Source organism: Clytia hemisphaerica, unplaced genomic scaffold (genome assembly GCF_902728285.1).
Source record: "Clytia hemisphaerica strain Z4C2 unplaced genomic scaffold, Clytia hemisphaerica genome assembly, whole genome shotgun sequence".
NCBI lineage: Eukaryota > Metazoa > Cnidaria > Hydrozoa > Leptothecata > Clytiidae > Clytia > Clytia hemisphaerica.
In genome coordinates this window covers 1,844,197-1,861,120 of record NW_027104356.1, presented here as the reverse complement: position 1 = coordinate 1,861,120, position 16,924 = coordinate 1,844,197, and the positions used below count along the sequence as shown (strand labels likewise).

Below are 16,924 nucleotides of genomic sequence, written 5' to 3'. Positions count from 1 at the left end.
TGGACGAACGTACTTTTTGAATGGCCCCAAATTAAATCCTCGCCAAAATTTCCAAATTCTGCAACTTGCCAAATTAAATCCCCGCCAAATTTATCAAAAAGAGAATACGCCAAAATTCGCCAAATTAAATCCTCGCCAAAATTTCCAAATTTGGCAATTTGCCAAATTAAATCCCCGTCAAATGTAACAAAAATTGAATTATGTGAGAAATCACAACTTTAGTATATTTTTGAGTAATTTTCACCCATTTCAGTGTGACAAAATTTCCAATTCGCCAAATTAAATCCCCGCCAAATTTTACAAAATTTATCTATCACCAAATTAAATCCCCGCCAAAAATCCTTTTTGCGGAATTCAATTCTGCGGCTCAAAATTTGGAAGTTTTGCAAGATATAGGTTGAACATATTTTTAAGAGTGGATATCCAGGATGCCTTTACTAATAAAGTAGGATATCCAGGGGGTTCGATACTTCGAAAAATCAATATCCTCAACAGTGGGGGTAAAATTTTTTTTGGAAAAGCCCATTATTGTAATGTCACTTTTTACTTGAATTTTTCATTTTTCAGCAAAAGTAATAAGATGAATAGTTTCCGTGGTATCAGAGGTATGACAAGGGTTGGTTCCCATACCATTCGGCTGTGCAGATCACAACAACAACAAAAACGTCTGTTATCTGCAGCATTACCTGCAATCTCTCAGAGGGTTCTGAAATCTGCTTTTCAAGATGCAATAGTTTCGCCAGTCAATAAATATGATTTGAGTGGTGGAACAGGTGTTTTGTCTTCTACATGTTCTGCTTTGTTTTCAACTGTTGCAGACTCCATATCAGATGAGGTGTCTTCCAGCCTTGAGGAGAGTGATTCGGAGGCAGGAAAAGAATGTAGATGGCCATCTCCAGTACATCAACACCAGAATAGTAAGATAATACATTCCAATGCACACTCTGTCTTTGTCGGTGGACATAATTTTGATCACAGAGAGTTTGCACTTAAAGAAATTTTCTCACAATTTGGGCCAGTCATTGAAGTAGCTGTACCTAACTTGCGACTCTATAACAGAACACCTAGTGATAACGAAACCTATCGATTTGCATTCATCCGTTTTAGAGAGGCAAGCAGCGTCGAACGAGCATTAGAAGCTAAGACTGTCACAGCAAAGAATGGACATGAGATTGAAATTAAGCAAAGATCCAATAATGAAAATAGCAAAAAAGATTTACTTGTGAAACGAACTGTTGTTATTAAAAACCTTCCTGCGCACTTTACGGTGCAAAAATGTATTGAGTTGTTTGGGAGTGCTGGAGATCTTCAAGTAGTTAATGTTGTATTTAATGGTTTGATACAGAGATTCGATGAAAAGTCGTTTGCATTCCTTGTGTTCCAGCAACCTCCAGATATGTCGGACATCCTTTCTCTCTTACCCACGATATCAGATGATATTCAATTAGAAGAATTCAAGATCTCTAGAAAACAACCACCACGCAACAGAAGCCAAAAGATCTTCATTGAAGATATCCCAGATGGTTTGCCTGTAGAAGACATCATAAGTCACTTTGGTTCCTATGGAAACATATTGTACTCGAAGCTTTTTAACAAAACGGACGAGGAAGCATCCAGAGGAAGTGCTATCATTGAATTTGATAACAATGATATTGCAATGAGGGCAACTGAAGACTTATATCATGACATAAATGGCTCCAAAGTCATTGCACGTTGTCTTGGTTGGAGAAAAGACTTGTAGGCTTGTTAGCTATGTATAGCGTTATTTCGGCTACCCGTTTTTCTAATGATCCTATATTCTAGCTCAATCCTTAGCTGTTAGTCACTAACTAGTATTATGTGATCCTCTAAAGGCGAACAAACTGAACAATTTGGTACTTCAGGATAATGGTTATTTTTTCCAGTTATTTCTCAACATAGTCACATACGAAGGAGATTTTGAATTTTTTTCTTTCTTGAGGAACTTGAGGAACCTTCTCATCTCTATACACAGTTCTGTGGGTTGCAGGTAACTGATTATTTCTTGAAAATTTCTCTCAAACTAATGGAGTGAAAGTGTTACATTTATTTCAATGGAATTGTGAAGATATTATCAATTTTATTAAGAAGCTTTATTTTTGTTTCATAATTTTTCAGGATTATTTTTATTTTGAGCTAAGTGAGAAAACTTCACTGTATTAGAATTTTATTAACACAATAATATGATAAACCTGCCAGAAAATATGTTTGCTCTTTTCACCTTGATTTTTCAGACATCTACTTCTTCTCTATTGCTCATTTATTCTGTAACAATACCTCTTGCAGTATGTCCAACTTTATAAGAATGGTCATATAAAGACATTTGCTAAAAAGTTTAGAAATGCCCTTAGAATGATGATGATATTTATCTTTCATGCCAAGATATTTATTTTGTCTGAATCTCCCTGCACTTAAGTTTCTTGGTGACCTTCAGGATTTTCTAAATTTAGATAGTTTTATTCATTATATTCATTATATGTTTTAATCGATTCGTTTATTTCTAAGGTTGATGGATTAGAAGAGTGAAGCAACGTTAAAGAAGTGATGGGCTTCCTATGTTGTTAATGGTTTTTAGTAAATTTTATCACGTTAATGTCTGAGAGTCATTTGAAAAGTTTAATTTCAGAGAGAATAAAATCTTGATTCTTTTTGTAGCTTCATAAAATAAATAATTTCCTTCATTACCTTAAGCATATTAATTTTGGCGTGTACTTAATTCTGCAGTTGGCCAAAATACTATTTTTAGCGGGTATTTGATTTGGCGGATGGCAGAATTTGTAAAATTTGGCGGATTTTCGGCTTCTGCTCATCCTCCAGCGAAGTTTCGTATAGAAAGTCTACAGAGATCTGCGATTCAGACTAGGCGGATTGGGAAATTTTAGGAATTTGTAAATCAAAAATTACTTGGTACTTAATTTATTTTACTTGAAAATACTGATTTACCAAAAGCAGCTGCCAAATCCACCAAATTTAATCCCTGCCAAAATTAATGCACTTGTTTTTTACCAGCATGGAAATTATGAATTTATTCGTCATTGAAAAGTATTGAAGTATCATTGAGTATTGAAAATTTTCTGATTCTTTTTAACCAGCTACTGAGATTTGATATATAAATTGTTATGGAATTGCTATTATAGACGATTTGACCTATTTTTTGGCGAAGTTTTCCTCGGGAGCTAATAAAATTTTCTTGAGAAAGATTTTTTCCCACAGAAAAATATAAAAATCAGTTTCTTGGGGCAGTCAAATCTTCATGAAAAGAAATTCTATGTAAAGATAAAAACAGGAGTGGTATATACAGGTGATGTCAATATGATATCTAGTTTATTGATGTTTGATTGACTTAAATATTAGGATATTGCATTATTCAACCAAAGAATAGGACTATGCTACATTATATAAATATTTCAAAATTATTCATCAGGAAAATGCGTCGTTGAAAAAATTATTGCACGCATCAATGGAATGAGGTTGGGTATCGTATTTTAAAACAGAGACATACGATTATCAAGTATACTTCATATCAACAATAAAACATTTAATCAAGGCAAAAAGGTTGCGTGACTCTTAACTCCAGGACTTAATAGTGGTTTTCAAATGTAGCCTCTGCTTTTCAATTTCTTTTTGAAATTTGTTGATTTAAGCCCTCCCTGGAAACAAACTAACGCACATAGTTATGGAGGATATGACCTTTCTTGAACTAACATTGTACTGCAATCGACAAAGTATTAAAAACAGTTCAAGATTAACATGGACCACCCCTTATTTGTAAATGGTGTAAAAATACTAAACTTTAGTGTGTGATTTCTTATGATGATCAGTTTTCACTCTTATCTCAACGTTTTGCTTCAATAGGTTGTAAGAAGGAAGAGAGAGACACAATTTTGGTCTACTACCGACTAGAAAATGGTACTTTTTATTTGGGTTTTTTGTTTTAAACCATGCTACATTTGCCTGCTTTTCATCTTTTCGGTTTCCTAAGCCAAGAAGAGTATACTCTTCACAAAGGAAAATGAAACGAATTTCTTGCGATCTTCTTTTCTATTTCAGAACACAGTTTTACTCATCCTTTTTTCAATAACAACTGGAGCATCATGGGTATCCACAATGCATCAGGACCGCATCAATGCATTGCACGAAGACATGGACGAGGTTGATCCCCATTACTACAAACCACTGCCATTGCCCTTGAAAGATGCGATAATTTATGTCAAGAAATATGGTCCGTATGCAGCAGAAAAGAGAAGTAAAGTGAAACGGAGACATAGCAAGAAATCGATCAAACTTATGGAATGCAAACAACGTGATCGACCTCCCAGTAAGTCAATATACTTCACTTTATACTAGTATATTTTGGATCAGAGATAATACTTTGATAGCATAAAACGCTTTTATTTAAAAAAATATTACTGAAGCGGTGGAATTTATTATCCAGGCTATTGCTTAGATCTCAAAACGGAACATTAGAGTTCAGGACCTTGTTTCATTCAAAAACATTTTCAAAATTGATGTAATTTAATTTTCTCGTAATTCCTCTCAAAGAACATAATTCAGTCAATTTCTGCTTTTTGGCTTATAAATCGAAATGTTAATTCAATCAAATATCCCCGACTAAATACAGGAAGGAAAAAGTCGAAATACAGATATTAAAAATCTTATCGCCGATCCAAAAAATATCTGCAGTCTGATTGGTTGTAAACAGTACGATATATTTTGTATTTTACATGTACAAAATATAAATTGACGAAAAGATGTTGGATTGTAGCGGTAGCAGTTATCTAAGGCGAAAATAAAAAAATGTAGTGTTTCTGGAATGCGGGCCAAACGACAACTATTATAAACGATACAAACGATACAAACTGTTATTTATTGTCTTAAGGGGGCATGTTGTAAGGATATCTGAAAACAGTGAAATTTGGACGAACGTATTTTTTGAATACCCCCCCCCTCCCCAATAGTCAATAGTAATATCTACAACCGTTTTTCTGATTCAAACATTTGCAATTAAACCATTTTTGATGACTTGTGACTAGAGTCGATTCGACTCGACTGAATTGACATACTTATGCCTTGGGCATACTTGCGCGAACGTTTAATTATTAATTATAGTGAGTGCTATGTTCTTAGTGTGCACATACTCTCGGGTACCTAATAGCCGTCCCCCCCCCAATATTTTTGAAAGTTCCCTCTTTTGTCCTAATTCAACTGTATTAGTATCTTTTTCAAAAATTTTCCACCCAGGACATTTTTATTCCAACCCCCACCCTGCTTATTAAGTTTTGAGATTTTTCCAACCCCCCCCTCCCCCGGCTATTAGGTACCCGAGAGTACTTGTTACAAACCAACTAATGTTTTTTAAATGATCAATTTGGTCTATAAGATCACAAAAACGAGTGGTGAGAAAAATTCGGTCCCCATATGACGTCATCATTTGCTTAGGCTTGTAAATGAAAGTGAAAATTACAAGCTCAAATATGGCTCAAATGAAAAATATTCATCCAAAGATTAAACAAATATCACAACATTTATCTGAAAATGAATATTTAAAAAGCAATAACGGAAAATAGCTCAAATAAGGACTTCAACTTGGCGTAATCGGTAATTAAATTGAAAATCTTTTGTTTTATTTGAAAGAAGATCATCTAGAGAACAAAAAATATCTCCAAAATGGATATTCCCTATCGTGACACCGTCATTAAATTTTATTTTCAGAATGTGAGCGTCAAGTGAATGGTTGTGGATCGGGCTTCACTGAATCTGTACCTCTCCTCTTTCGTGATAAGTTTACATCAAGCTGCAACAAACACGATGTCTGTTATGATTGCGTAAGTCTGTCTCGAAAATCCGCTCAAGCTGCTTTCGATTACTTTCGTTTTAATTACATTCACAGTTGGAATCGATATCAATTAAATTAGTCTCTTAAGCCTTTGACGTGATTTGACCCTATTCGAATTACTAAAATGGTATTTTTAGTCCAACAATATTCATGTCTGAGGCGTAGTGGTGTCGTTGTCATCGCTCTTAACTCCCGTCTGGGTGGTCCGAGTTCGATTCCTACGGTTCACTTGGCAAGTGAACATAACTTCGCCCGGCTCAACCCATACCGTGTGTGGGGAATTGGGTAACACTACTCTGATGCAAGGGTGTGGGTGATATGCCAGACATAGTGGTGTGTATGGTGTCACCACTATGCATCATGGTATCTGTGTCTCGTGTGCACAGAACCAGCGGTGTCTAGACAGCGCTAAGCTTTCCAACTTGAAAAGGAAGTAATTCCTACTTTGTAAGGAGTAGGACCCATCCCCAGTGGGGAGGGCTCATATTATATCATCAACATTCGTGTCACAAGAGAGCCCTGTCTCACTCCCTCATCTGGAAAAAAATATTTACCCATCGGGAACATGAAAAAGATGAATATAAATAGGCTATATAGAAAAGTCTCTTGCTTTTATGAGCAGTCCCTTGCTTTAATCTTAACCTTTGAAATATCGACTACTGTACCTTTAGTTATGATTGTTGGGCTGAAAAATGTTTTACATTCTGCCGGACCCTGATGTTCTTACTGTTCTATCATGTTCAGGGATTTGCGAGAAACTGGACACGATCGGACTGTGATAACACTTTATACCAAGACGCTGTGGATTCTTGTGAGTGCGCTTATCCTGGTTTTCTAGCCTCTGCAGAACGTTTAGCATGCAGAGAAATGGCCGAGTCGATCTATATGGCTGTTCGTGTATTCAGTGAAAGTTACTTTAGTACACATATCAAGGACTTTTGTTTGAACGATTGTGTATTGTCATATGGAAGCCCTAAATTGAGCAATATGGTATGAAGCAAAGGATTATGGGTAAAAGACGATCTCTATTCGCGATCAAATACATAGTATTTCAATTGACAAATGACTCTATTGACTTTGTATTGAAATTGTGTTACATTAAGAAGGAATAAATTTCGGTAAATTTTCTTTTTAATTTTGTTATCAAACAAATATGTTCTCATTAGAATTTAAAAAGATTCATTCAATCTCACCAAAATTAGTTCCCTTAACCTTTTAAGTACCACGGTCTTTTTTTCTAGATCACTCGTTGACCAAAAATCGTCAAAAAAAACGATCAAAATCTCAAAAAAGTGGATTTTTGGCAAATTTTTGCATTTTTTTGACTTTTTGGCTTAAAATCTCGCTGGAAAGACTCACTTTTGATTTTTTTTTACTTGACCATGAAGCACAATCCAATTTCTAAAGCTAGAAATAATTTTTTCTCTCTGAGGTCCTTTATTTTAAATATTTATGACCAAATTTGTCAAGTTTCATTTTTCCTTCCACATTCTTGTGTGAAGAAATATTTTCTATATTTGTGTTTTTTTTATCTAAACATTGGTTATGAGTACGTCTGCGAGAAGATCGCTTATTTCAATCAAACGTTTTCTTTGCTTTGAATTAAAGTGGTTTTTACCTTTTACAATAAGAATTGATTTTACACCAAAACAGAAAATATTTTTACACTGTCTGAATTAGAACTTCATTTTGAAAGATAGGAAGACTGGTTGTCGAAGTTGTTCCATTCTAAATTTTTTTACCAACCTTTGCATAGATTTTGGAAAAGATTCACCCCTTTTTCCTGAGCAGATTCTCCTTGAAAATATGACAAACCATTTTCATGGGCAAACCTAGCCAGTAGCGTGGTGGGGTGGCAGGGGTTCAAAGGAGCGCCGAAATACAAAGGGCGCAAAAAGACGCCTCCGATTACTAATTTCTGCGCCCGTTTGTTCTTTTACACCTTAGGTATGGCAATTTTTTGCCTAAAAAGAGAGAAAATACCCCAAAGTTTTAGTGCTTGCCTCAATCATGTTATTTTTAAAAATATATTTTCTTTTCACAGGGGGGCACCAAAATCAAAATCTTCTAAAATATCCTCTCCAGTTTGCCCGAATTTTACTCAACCCACCACGCTACTGAACAGGCGTAAATCTTTGCAAAGCGTAATAGCTGAAAGCTTAAAGGTTAGCCAAAATAAATTCTCAAAACCTATGGACACATTATTTTACTTGCTATGACGGGGCTCAGCCACTCATTTTATTCTGTTTATGCACCCTTGATGTGATTACTAGCATAGGTATAGGCTGCTTGCATTCACTAACGGTTTCGTGCTCCTTATACTACCTAGGGTTTTGTAGAGGTCTGCGATTCAGACTAACATGATTTTCCTATTCTCCACAAGCTGCGCTACCTATCATGTCAGTTGTCAATTCGAAATAATTTAATAAAAAACCCGATTTTAAGCCAATAAATATGTTTTAAGAGGATTGGAAACTAATTTAAGCGTTTTAACAGCATAATCACATTCCAAAATGCATGGTATAAAAGTGGGCACGCGGTGGATGGGGATCAGATCGAAAAGTACAGAAGCGCTGGATTTTCTTGTACAAGCAACATCGAAGAAAATCGACCTTTTTTCACATCAAAATGGTGAGACTTCGAAATTTATACATAAAAAATTTCAGTTTTACCAAATTAAGATTGTCATTAATGCAAATTGCCCATGCGGTACCGTGTGCTTGGTTTTCTAATTCAATCTAATGTAAGAATTATAAGATGAGATAATGGCCAGTAGTATCACTAGCTAGCGACTATTGAATACCATTATACGTTTTCTTTCTTTCAGAATCTGGTAATCTCGATAATTTTGTTGGCGTTTTGCATTAACACCACGTTTTCAAGATGGACAAATGATGAAGTTGTTGATGATTATTACCGTGAAAGGTACGCCTTACAGCCAGCTTTCATTACTATTGTTATCATCTGTAAACACTGCTACTTGTTTCTTATTGATTATTACCTACATAGAACTCGTGCATCTGTAACATCTAATTTTCTTTTCTATTTAAAGGCTCGACCATAAAGTTGATTAATGCAGTGACGGAGGAAAATATCTTGTACTCAAAACACGGAAAATAGGCTAATGATCATCTCTCTGAAACAAAAAATTCCGAATACCCCGAAAACATTCTTTTAACCCTATTTTTGCCATTTTAGAAGTTTCCGCGACTCTATGCGACGTCAGTTCATGGACGCTAGAAAAATTCCTTTGCCATCTGACTATGATGAAGTGAGTGACTTCGCACAAATTAGGAATTCGCACCGCGATGATGACCCACATCGATACCGACCAATCACCTTGCCTTTAAGAGACGCCATTCGTTATATTAGAAAATACGGTCCACAAGCTCAAACTTTACAACGTCTCGACGATGAAGTGAGAAACCTCAGGTTTTCGGACCCCCGAAAGATGTTCTTGCAAGAAAAGCGAGGAGAAAAACATTGTCATGCAAGACCAGACGATAAAAGTAAGATTTCATACAGAATCCCTAGAAAATCGACCGCTAAGTTTTACCGACATTTGAGATTCGTTGAGATGCTTTTCTAATAGAGATGCAAAATTATGAGAACCTTGTATCAAAATTTACGAAATCTCTGTCTGAAAGATTTAACAGCTTATAATACTTATATTAGCATATTTTATCAAAAAGTACAACAAAATATATTTTTCAATTGCAATTTTATACAGTAAGTATACTGGTTAAACTTATTTCATACTTCTACATAGAACCATGCAAAATGGAGGTCAATGGTTGTGGATCAGGATTCAGTGAAGACATTCCGATGGTTTTTCGAGATCTCTTTACACCATGCTGCAACAAACATGATGTTTGCTACGATTGTGTAAGAATTGATTTTAAGCATGATATATGTTTGCTGATCTCAGGGAGTTCTAAATTCATACCAGGGAATTATTATAGTGTCTGTTGTCCCGGGGGGGGGGGGGTACTAGGGCAAAATGGGTTACGGGGAAGCTCCGCTGGTCAGGGTACCTTTTTCAACCTCCACGAGTCCCAGGTAGGGTCTTCGAAACTCTCCCGCCGATTTTTTCCCGTATACCGCCATAACGCCATACCGCCATTTTTCCCGCCTTTACTATCACTGTAACGGACGATAACATCGTCTACGTTTTACGTGGATCTTTTTCGCTTTTAGTATTTACAAACTCTGTTGAGCAAATGCCTAATTCTCATTACAGGGTACGACAGATAAATGGACAAAAGATGAATGCGACGACACTTTCTACTATGATATGGCGAACATGTGCGAATGCCGTTACCCCAGTATGTATCAATACGCCTTACGCAAGATGTGTGAATTATGGTCCAAAACACTTTATGAAGTTGTCCACGTTTTTGGTGGTCAATACTTTACCAAAGAGAAGAAAGAATTCTGTAAAGCTAAATGTATCTTGCCACACGGAAGCCCAAACATGACTCTACTTGTGTGAGCTGTAACATTACCCGGACGGTAATTTTCGACTATCAAAGTGCACTTTCTCATTATTTTATCACTAGTTAGGGATATTTTTATAGGTATCAACATTTGTATGTTTTTTAACTTTGTTTTAATGAAAAAGGAAAATATTTTCAAATTGTAGGATTTTCTGTGTTTACCATCTCTACTCAGACTAAACTTCGCAAGATTTGATTTTGCGAGCCAAAAAAAGTTTTAAATAGTTCTGAAAATTTTGCTTGGATTTAATTTCGTGCATAAGCAAAACCCTAAAAATGCCGCATTTGTCACCAAAAACAAAAACACGTTGACAAATAATGGAGATGTTTGATCACTTTTTTCTTAAAGTTACCTGAGGTAATAGTGTTTGTATCCAGGGGAAAATGATAAACAGTTAATGGAGTAGTAAAATACTCGAGAGAAAAATAGTTTCAAAAACGCATAAATATCCCTTTGCCCAAATCCGAGGATTGAAATGACTTTTTGACTTTTCATTGACTTTGTGACTTTTTTCGACCTTTTGAAAAATAATGTACGAGAACTTTACTGGTGATTTACCCCTCCCACTAATAAGGCAACATTGCAAACTGTTCTTTTAAAAATTCTATTATAGGCTTGGAAAACTCTTATTATTGCCATTTTCTAAAAGTCATGCGTGACGGTTTATTTCATTGTAATCAGCTTTTCAATGAGATTGGTAATATGATTGCGTACTATTATATTCTTTGCTTATTATTCGCTTTTTAATGATATTAGCGCAACTGTTACGTGTGTTTGTTGAAGGGTATAAAAGGGAGTCGACGCTTACCTAGTCTAGTAGTACCATATTCTAACGAAGTGAATGCTGATAAACCACTGAGAATACCAGAAGCTGAAAATATGGTAAGAAAGGTTATATCTTATTGTCTTGTATACTTAGCTCAAAAAAGGTCCTAAATTTGAAAAAAGATATTGTTGCTGAAATTCGACACAAGGAGGTTCCTCCTAGAACCTCCCGAAAAAAACTGGAATTAAATCAAAAGTGTTGGATCGCTTTTTTTAGGGGGGGTTATGATGTCCATTGTCCACTATAAATTCCTGCAAAAAAAATTTTTTAAACGTTTTCAAAAATCAATTTATCATATTCATATCATATAACCACAGCATTACATAAATTTAAATATACTTTAGGCGTACTAATTATCGCAAGCAGAAAGCCCCTGGGTACTTAGGCAAATGGAGGGTACGGTATGTGCCGCCCTTAAGGGTACCTTTTTTGGACTTTCAAAGTCCCGCTAAGGGTCGGAAAAATCAGAAAATCAAATTTCAGTCCCACTAAGGGTCGAAAAAATAGGAAGATTTCAACTTTTTACCCCCTGAAAGATCGAAATTTAGTCAAAATTGATCAAATTTGTCCCGGTAAAGGTCGCAAAATTCCCAAAATTTTTCTTTCTTTTCTCCTTTTTAGTCCCGGTAAGGGTCCAAAGTTCGAAAGTCGGGCGGCAGCCCCCCCCCGTCAGCTCGCAACCATGTAACCCCCTGGGTTCTAAGCCATTTTTTCATAAGAAAATATTCATTTTTATGTCTTGATTCGCGACAGTTTCTGCTTGTGAAAGTTTGTACGCCTAAAATACAATGTGTCCCAAAAAAGCAGAAAACTGACTGTACGTGCGGCCCTTATGAGTCCTTTTTCCAAGCTTCCCAAAGTACAGTTTAAGGGCTCTGACCATAGTCGGAAAATTGATTTTAGTATCTGAACATGAAAGTTATGTTTTAGATTCTTTAACACTTTTAACAAAGAATTGCCTTTATAAATTGCTTTTTAATCAAATCCCTTAAGAGTAATTAAGAACTTAATTGCTAAAATGACGTTATGAACTTTAAAAAGACGTTAATAATATGTTGCATCACCTTCTTTTATAAAAAGTGCTAAGTTTTAATGGGTAATTAACCTTTTTGTTTCGAACTTTTTTCAAACTGTCCGCAAAGAATTGAACTATTTTAAATTTTGCGGAAAATTTTTCTAAAATGATGTGTCAAAAGTTATGACTGTTTTTTTAAGCAAAATCCAGATGAAAAATTGATGAAAATCCACTATTTTGAAGATTTTGAGACAAAGAAGCATTTACAAAAATTTTCCGCAAAATTTTTTACTGTTCGGTAAAAGATACACCATCTACTGCGAAAAATTTTTCAAAATGTTTTTTCTTCGCCGAAACTAAGCTCTTCAAAGTTGAAATACTCTTCCTCGCAAAAATCTTCATTTCCTTCTTCATCGAATTTTTTCAATGCAGTTTTTGAATTTTCAGATTCAGGAATAGTTTGTCTAACAGAAAATGTATAACAAGCCATAGTTTTGTTGGTTACATCAGTCAGAAAACACATTTTAAACACAGCAATTATGAAAAATTCACTATGGTCAGAGCCCTTAAGGGTCAAAAAGTGCACTTTAAGGGTGTGGAATCCGACGATATTTTATCTTACCGACCTTTTTACCTTTAGTGCCCCCCCGGGCTGGGTTTGTATCTGTTATAATGATTAATTTTCTCTTATGATGGTTAAATTACCAAGTTCAATGTTTTGTTGGTCACGATCTTTTTAACATAATTTTCCTTTGACAGGGCTTAATAGCATAAAGAAGGAATTGCTTAATCTCTAAATCAATTATGATACTGCATTCATCCCTTTTATCTTCTTGCTATCAAATTGTATTTTAGACAGCGGCTCAATTCATTGTGCAAATCGCATTATTTACTAAAATAAAATTCGTGCAACGTATCTAGACACGTCAAACTTCAGACATAGAGGTCCATAAACACGAGAGATTTGCTTTAAGATAAAGCCTACTATTGTCACTTCTCCGCCGGAAAAACTGGGTCCCAGACTATCTTTGAAGTGAATTTCCTCGAGTTTTCTAAACTGTTAAAAGATTCTATCCTTTTGCATTGGAGCACAATATGAAATATATTTTCCAAGATCAGAATTTTCGTCATATGTTCCGACGCGTTTTTAGTCAATCAGATTGCTTATATTTTTCTAGCCTGGATATCCAAGCTCAAAATTTTAGAAAAAACAAAATTTACCTCAACATACAAAGTTCTAAAATTATAGAGCTTGGTCTTCCTAGAGAATGAAAGTGCAAATCAATGTTTCAAAAACGTTCATAGCCAACCCAGGGCAACCTAACAAAAGTTGATAAAAAGGAGTCTTGCAAGATCTAAAGCCATTTAAAACATCCAAAGATTACACCAAAGTCCATAACAGGTTTGCATGTGCCACTATGACCAACCATGTTTTCTTGGAAAATGAACTCGCCTCTGTTTTTTCTTTTTCATGTTTTCATGTAACATAAAGCTGTATGTTCACTAGCAAGTAGAGGGTTACCCTATTTTTGTTGCAGAATTTCTCTGTGCCACGTAGATAGGCCCTTACGGCTTTAGCGGAATGAGTGCAAGCAAGTGGACTGTGCTCTGATCTGAGAATGCAAATCGCTCTAGGGAGACCAGGCTGTAAATCAGAACATGAAATATCAAAAACTAAGACTGTGAAATAGTTTACAGCCTGGATATCCAGGCTAATATTTTTCATGTTGATGATAAACATGTTTACTGTTGACGAATTCCCCAGAAAAATGTAATTGAAATGAGTTTCTTTCAAAAGAAATCTTTTACATGATTCCCAACAATAATTACTAAACTATTAATTATGGTAATGTTACTTCAATGGAACCGACATAATAGACAAATATTTATGTGATGATGTTATGATTCTCTATCACTCTTTTTAAAAAGCGTTGATGACATTTCTGAGTTGTGCTTTCAACGATGCGAAAAAAACATCAAATTTGAACTTAATCCAAGATCTTGGATTGTTGAAACTTGGCCAAATGTTCAGAGAAGTGTAAAATATTTATAGGTAACAGACCAAGGGAGGTTGAGAAATTCCAATTTTCTACATTTTCGACTTATTCTCAAATTTGCCTCCAAACAATATGTCAACCCGGATCCAGTCGTCCGGATTCAGTCTCACATCAAGCGTGAGTGTTCTGTAGTCTCATTTAGGAAAAAATGCAGGAAAATCATGCAGCGAGAAAAAAAGTAAAAGGAAGCGGTCTTTACCCCGAATATAAAAACAGGAAATTCAGTAGCGTTCTCAGGGGTTTCGGAAAGTTTGTGTAGGAGAGCGCAATTTTGTTACGAAGTTATTATCTTTTAATTTTATGAATAGATAGTCACTTTGTTATAAAAATCTGCTCTCCGACACAAATTTTCCGACACCCCTGAGAACGATCTTGCCGGAAACCGGTCCAATTTAATTTAGACGTCCCTAATGCAAATCTAATAATTAACATATCAATTAATTCAATTTTAATTATGCTTCCGCTCTCTCAACCAAAATATTATAAAAGAAGCTTTCTTACGTGGAAGAGGCATCACTCGTCTTTTGATTCAAGTCCAAAGTAAACTAACATGGTAGGTGTACTAATAACTTTGTGTAGGGATTTTTATTATAAATCGGTGGTTATGGTTTTTATAGCCTACCATTTTTGCATTGCATAACTTTATACTCGTTCTTTTTAGAATTCATTGTGCACCATCATCCTATTTGTGTGCGTGATCAACGCAGTATTTGGTCGTTATTACTATGACAACGATAGAGCACCATGGAAACAATACAACGAGAAAAGAGATGACAGACAACCATCGTTTCTAACGAGAGATTCCTTTAGACAAGACAATGAGCATTTTCCAAGATTGCAAGATTCAAGATTCGCAAGATTTCATGATTTCCGAAAAGAAGAGCCAAACCCGAACCGCCCACTTCCGATTCCTTTGAAAGATGCGATCCGGTATGTCCGACAATACGGGCCACATGCAGACATGTTGCGGGCGAAGGAAAAAAAAGTGATGAACTACAAATTCTCAGATGCAGTGAATCACTTTAGGAATAAGAACAAACGATCTGAAGAACCAAAGTGTCAACGTCGAACGGGTGACCCGAGTGAGTGGAATAAAATACAAATCAAACTGGTCCCCAGTCTTTTTTATTATTCGCATCTGAAATTAGTAATTCCAAGTCTATCAGGAATTCTAATGTAATTATAGAACCACACTGTAAAATTTATCATGAATTACGGGATAGTTGTCTTGGACAATTCATCCGGTAGGATCAACAATGTCCATAAGCTAACATTCATGGAAAACAATGTGTAATGTATATTTCATGTATTTGACTATCCTTCGTCTTTTAGAATGCAAACGAGACGTGAATGGTTGTGGATCTGGTTTCACTGAAGGAATCCCTTTCTTTTTTCGTGAAGCTTTTACACCATGCTGCAACAAGCATGACGTCTGCTATGATTGTGTAAGTTCATATCTACCCCGATCTCTAAACTATGTTATAGTCTAAGACAAATCAATAGCTAAGAAAAAAAGCCAAAAGCCGAAGAAAATTCGCAAACGGGTTTTTTGCCGAAAAAAATTACAGTCGGTAGAGTTCAAAACCCTCCCGCAGATTTTTTTCCGTACTGCCATAACGCCATATACCGCCATATTTTCCTGCCTTTACTATCACTGTAACGGACAATAACATTGTCTACCGTATGTCAAAAGGTTGAAGATTAAGAAATATATTAACATATGACAATTAAAATTAATTTAGGGCCCTGGGGACCATGATTTAGAGTGTATCATATGTGGCGAAAGCTTTGAATGCGGAAAAACAAAACATGGCGGGTGCCAAAACTTGATTTGAGTCCTTAATGCTATCTTTTATTTCTGGTATTTTTCTTGCAGGGTGTCACAGATTCTTGGACGCGAAAAGAATGCGATACAGCTTTTTACAACGATATGGTGGATGTTTGTGAGTGTGAATATCCTAACTGGTCGCAATATGCACAATATCTTGCATGTCAGTTACGAGCATCTGAGTTATGGGCAGCTGTTGATGTCTTCGCTGGATCATTTTTCGGTACCAAAGAGAAGGCAATGTGCAAACAACAATGTATCTTGCCCTATGGTAGTCCCAAAATAAGCTTGTTGGAATAGTTCTGTCTTGCAATGAGCTTTAAAGATTTCTGCTCCTGGGTTGTGACAAGCTAATCGAAACGGATATAATTTTCTAGTCATTTTGTTACGAGTTTATACTATTTTTTCAACATTTTGATAATAATCTTAGCCTGTAATTTTACTAGTACTAAAGAAAAGGAATACATTATAGTGGCAACCCAAATGCTGTAAATCTTTTTACTCAAGCCTTAATTGACGGCTTTAAATATGGCTATCAAACAAACCCTTGGAAAAATTGAAAACTTCTAGCGATACCGGCCATAATAGTTAAGAACAAAGAGACATTATAGCCACAATCGATTTTTAAGCGCTCCAACTTAGTTTTAACTCTGAGTTTTAACATGAGACTTAAACTTAGGTTCTGAGGATCCAAAAGTTCAAAAAAGATCCAAAAGGGATCAGAATATGGCCTGGAAGTCTTTAAACCCTACCCAAATTGAAATATCCGATTAAATCTAACAAATAGCCCAAAAGCCACTTTCTCACCCAAAAACGAGGAATTAACAAAAATTCTCAATAGACTTTG

General features: G+C 35.5%; 3 protein-coding genes across 9 annotated transcripts; all 3 read left to right on the top strand.

Moving 5' to 3' along the window:
• Window positions 1–567: 567 nt before the first annotated feature.
• LOC136818271 (uncharacterized) lies at window positions 568–7,438 on the top strand. 6 transcript variants are annotated; one of them, XR_010848222.1, is made up of 6 exons: window positions 568–2,592; window positions 3,443–3,488; window positions 3,874–3,927; window positions 4,069–4,336; window positions 5,731–5,843; window positions 6,599–7,438. XR_010848222.1 is itself a non-coding variant. In XM_067074652.1 (5 exons), exons 2-5 carry the CDS (start codon window positions 3,925–3,927, stop codon window positions 6,848–6,850), a joined length of 636 nt encoding a protein of 211 aa, XP_066930753.1. In that variant the 5' UTR covers window positions 3,448–3,488; window positions 3,874–3,924; the 3' UTR covers window positions 6,851–7,438. The 6 variants fall into 6 exon arrangements, 2 of the variants coding, with proteins under 2 accessions (XP_066930753.1, XP_066930752.1); XR_010848223.1 differs by having other exon boundaries at window positions 3,443–3,529; XR_010848221.1 differs by having other exon boundaries at window positions 3,443–3,573.
• Window positions 7,439–8,380: 942 nt separating this feature from the next.
• LOC136818188 (uncharacterized) lies at window positions 8,381–10,495 on the top strand. The gene is made up of 5 exons (XM_067074546.1): window positions 8,381–8,485; window positions 8,682–8,779; window positions 9,053–9,363; window positions 9,624–9,739; window positions 10,095–10,495. Exons 1-5 carry the CDS (start codon window positions 8,483–8,485, stop codon window positions 10,344–10,346), a joined length of 780 nt encoding a protein of 259 aa, XP_066930647.1. The 5' UTR covers window positions 8,381–8,482; the 3' UTR covers window positions 10,347–10,495.
• Window positions 10,496–11,013: 518 nt separating this feature from the next.
• On the top strand, window positions 11,014–16,561 carry LOC136818169 (uncharacterized). Of its 2 annotated transcripts, none has more exons than XM_067074528.1 (4): window positions 11,014–11,233; window positions 14,911–15,331; window positions 15,582–15,694; window positions 16,126–16,561. In XM_067074528.1, the coding sequence occupies exons 1-4, from the start codon at window positions 11,231–11,233 to the stop codon at window positions 16,375–16,377; spliced, it is 789 nt and encodes a 262-aa protein (XP_066930629.1). In that variant the 5' UTR covers window positions 11,014–11,230; the 3' UTR covers window positions 16,378–16,561. The 2 variants fall into 2 exon arrangements, with proteins under 2 accessions (XP_066930629.1, XP_066930630.1); XM_067074529.1 differs by lacking the exon at window positions 11,014–11,233 and adding an exon at window positions 14,709–14,802.
• Window positions 16,562–16,924: the final 363 nt, after the last annotated feature.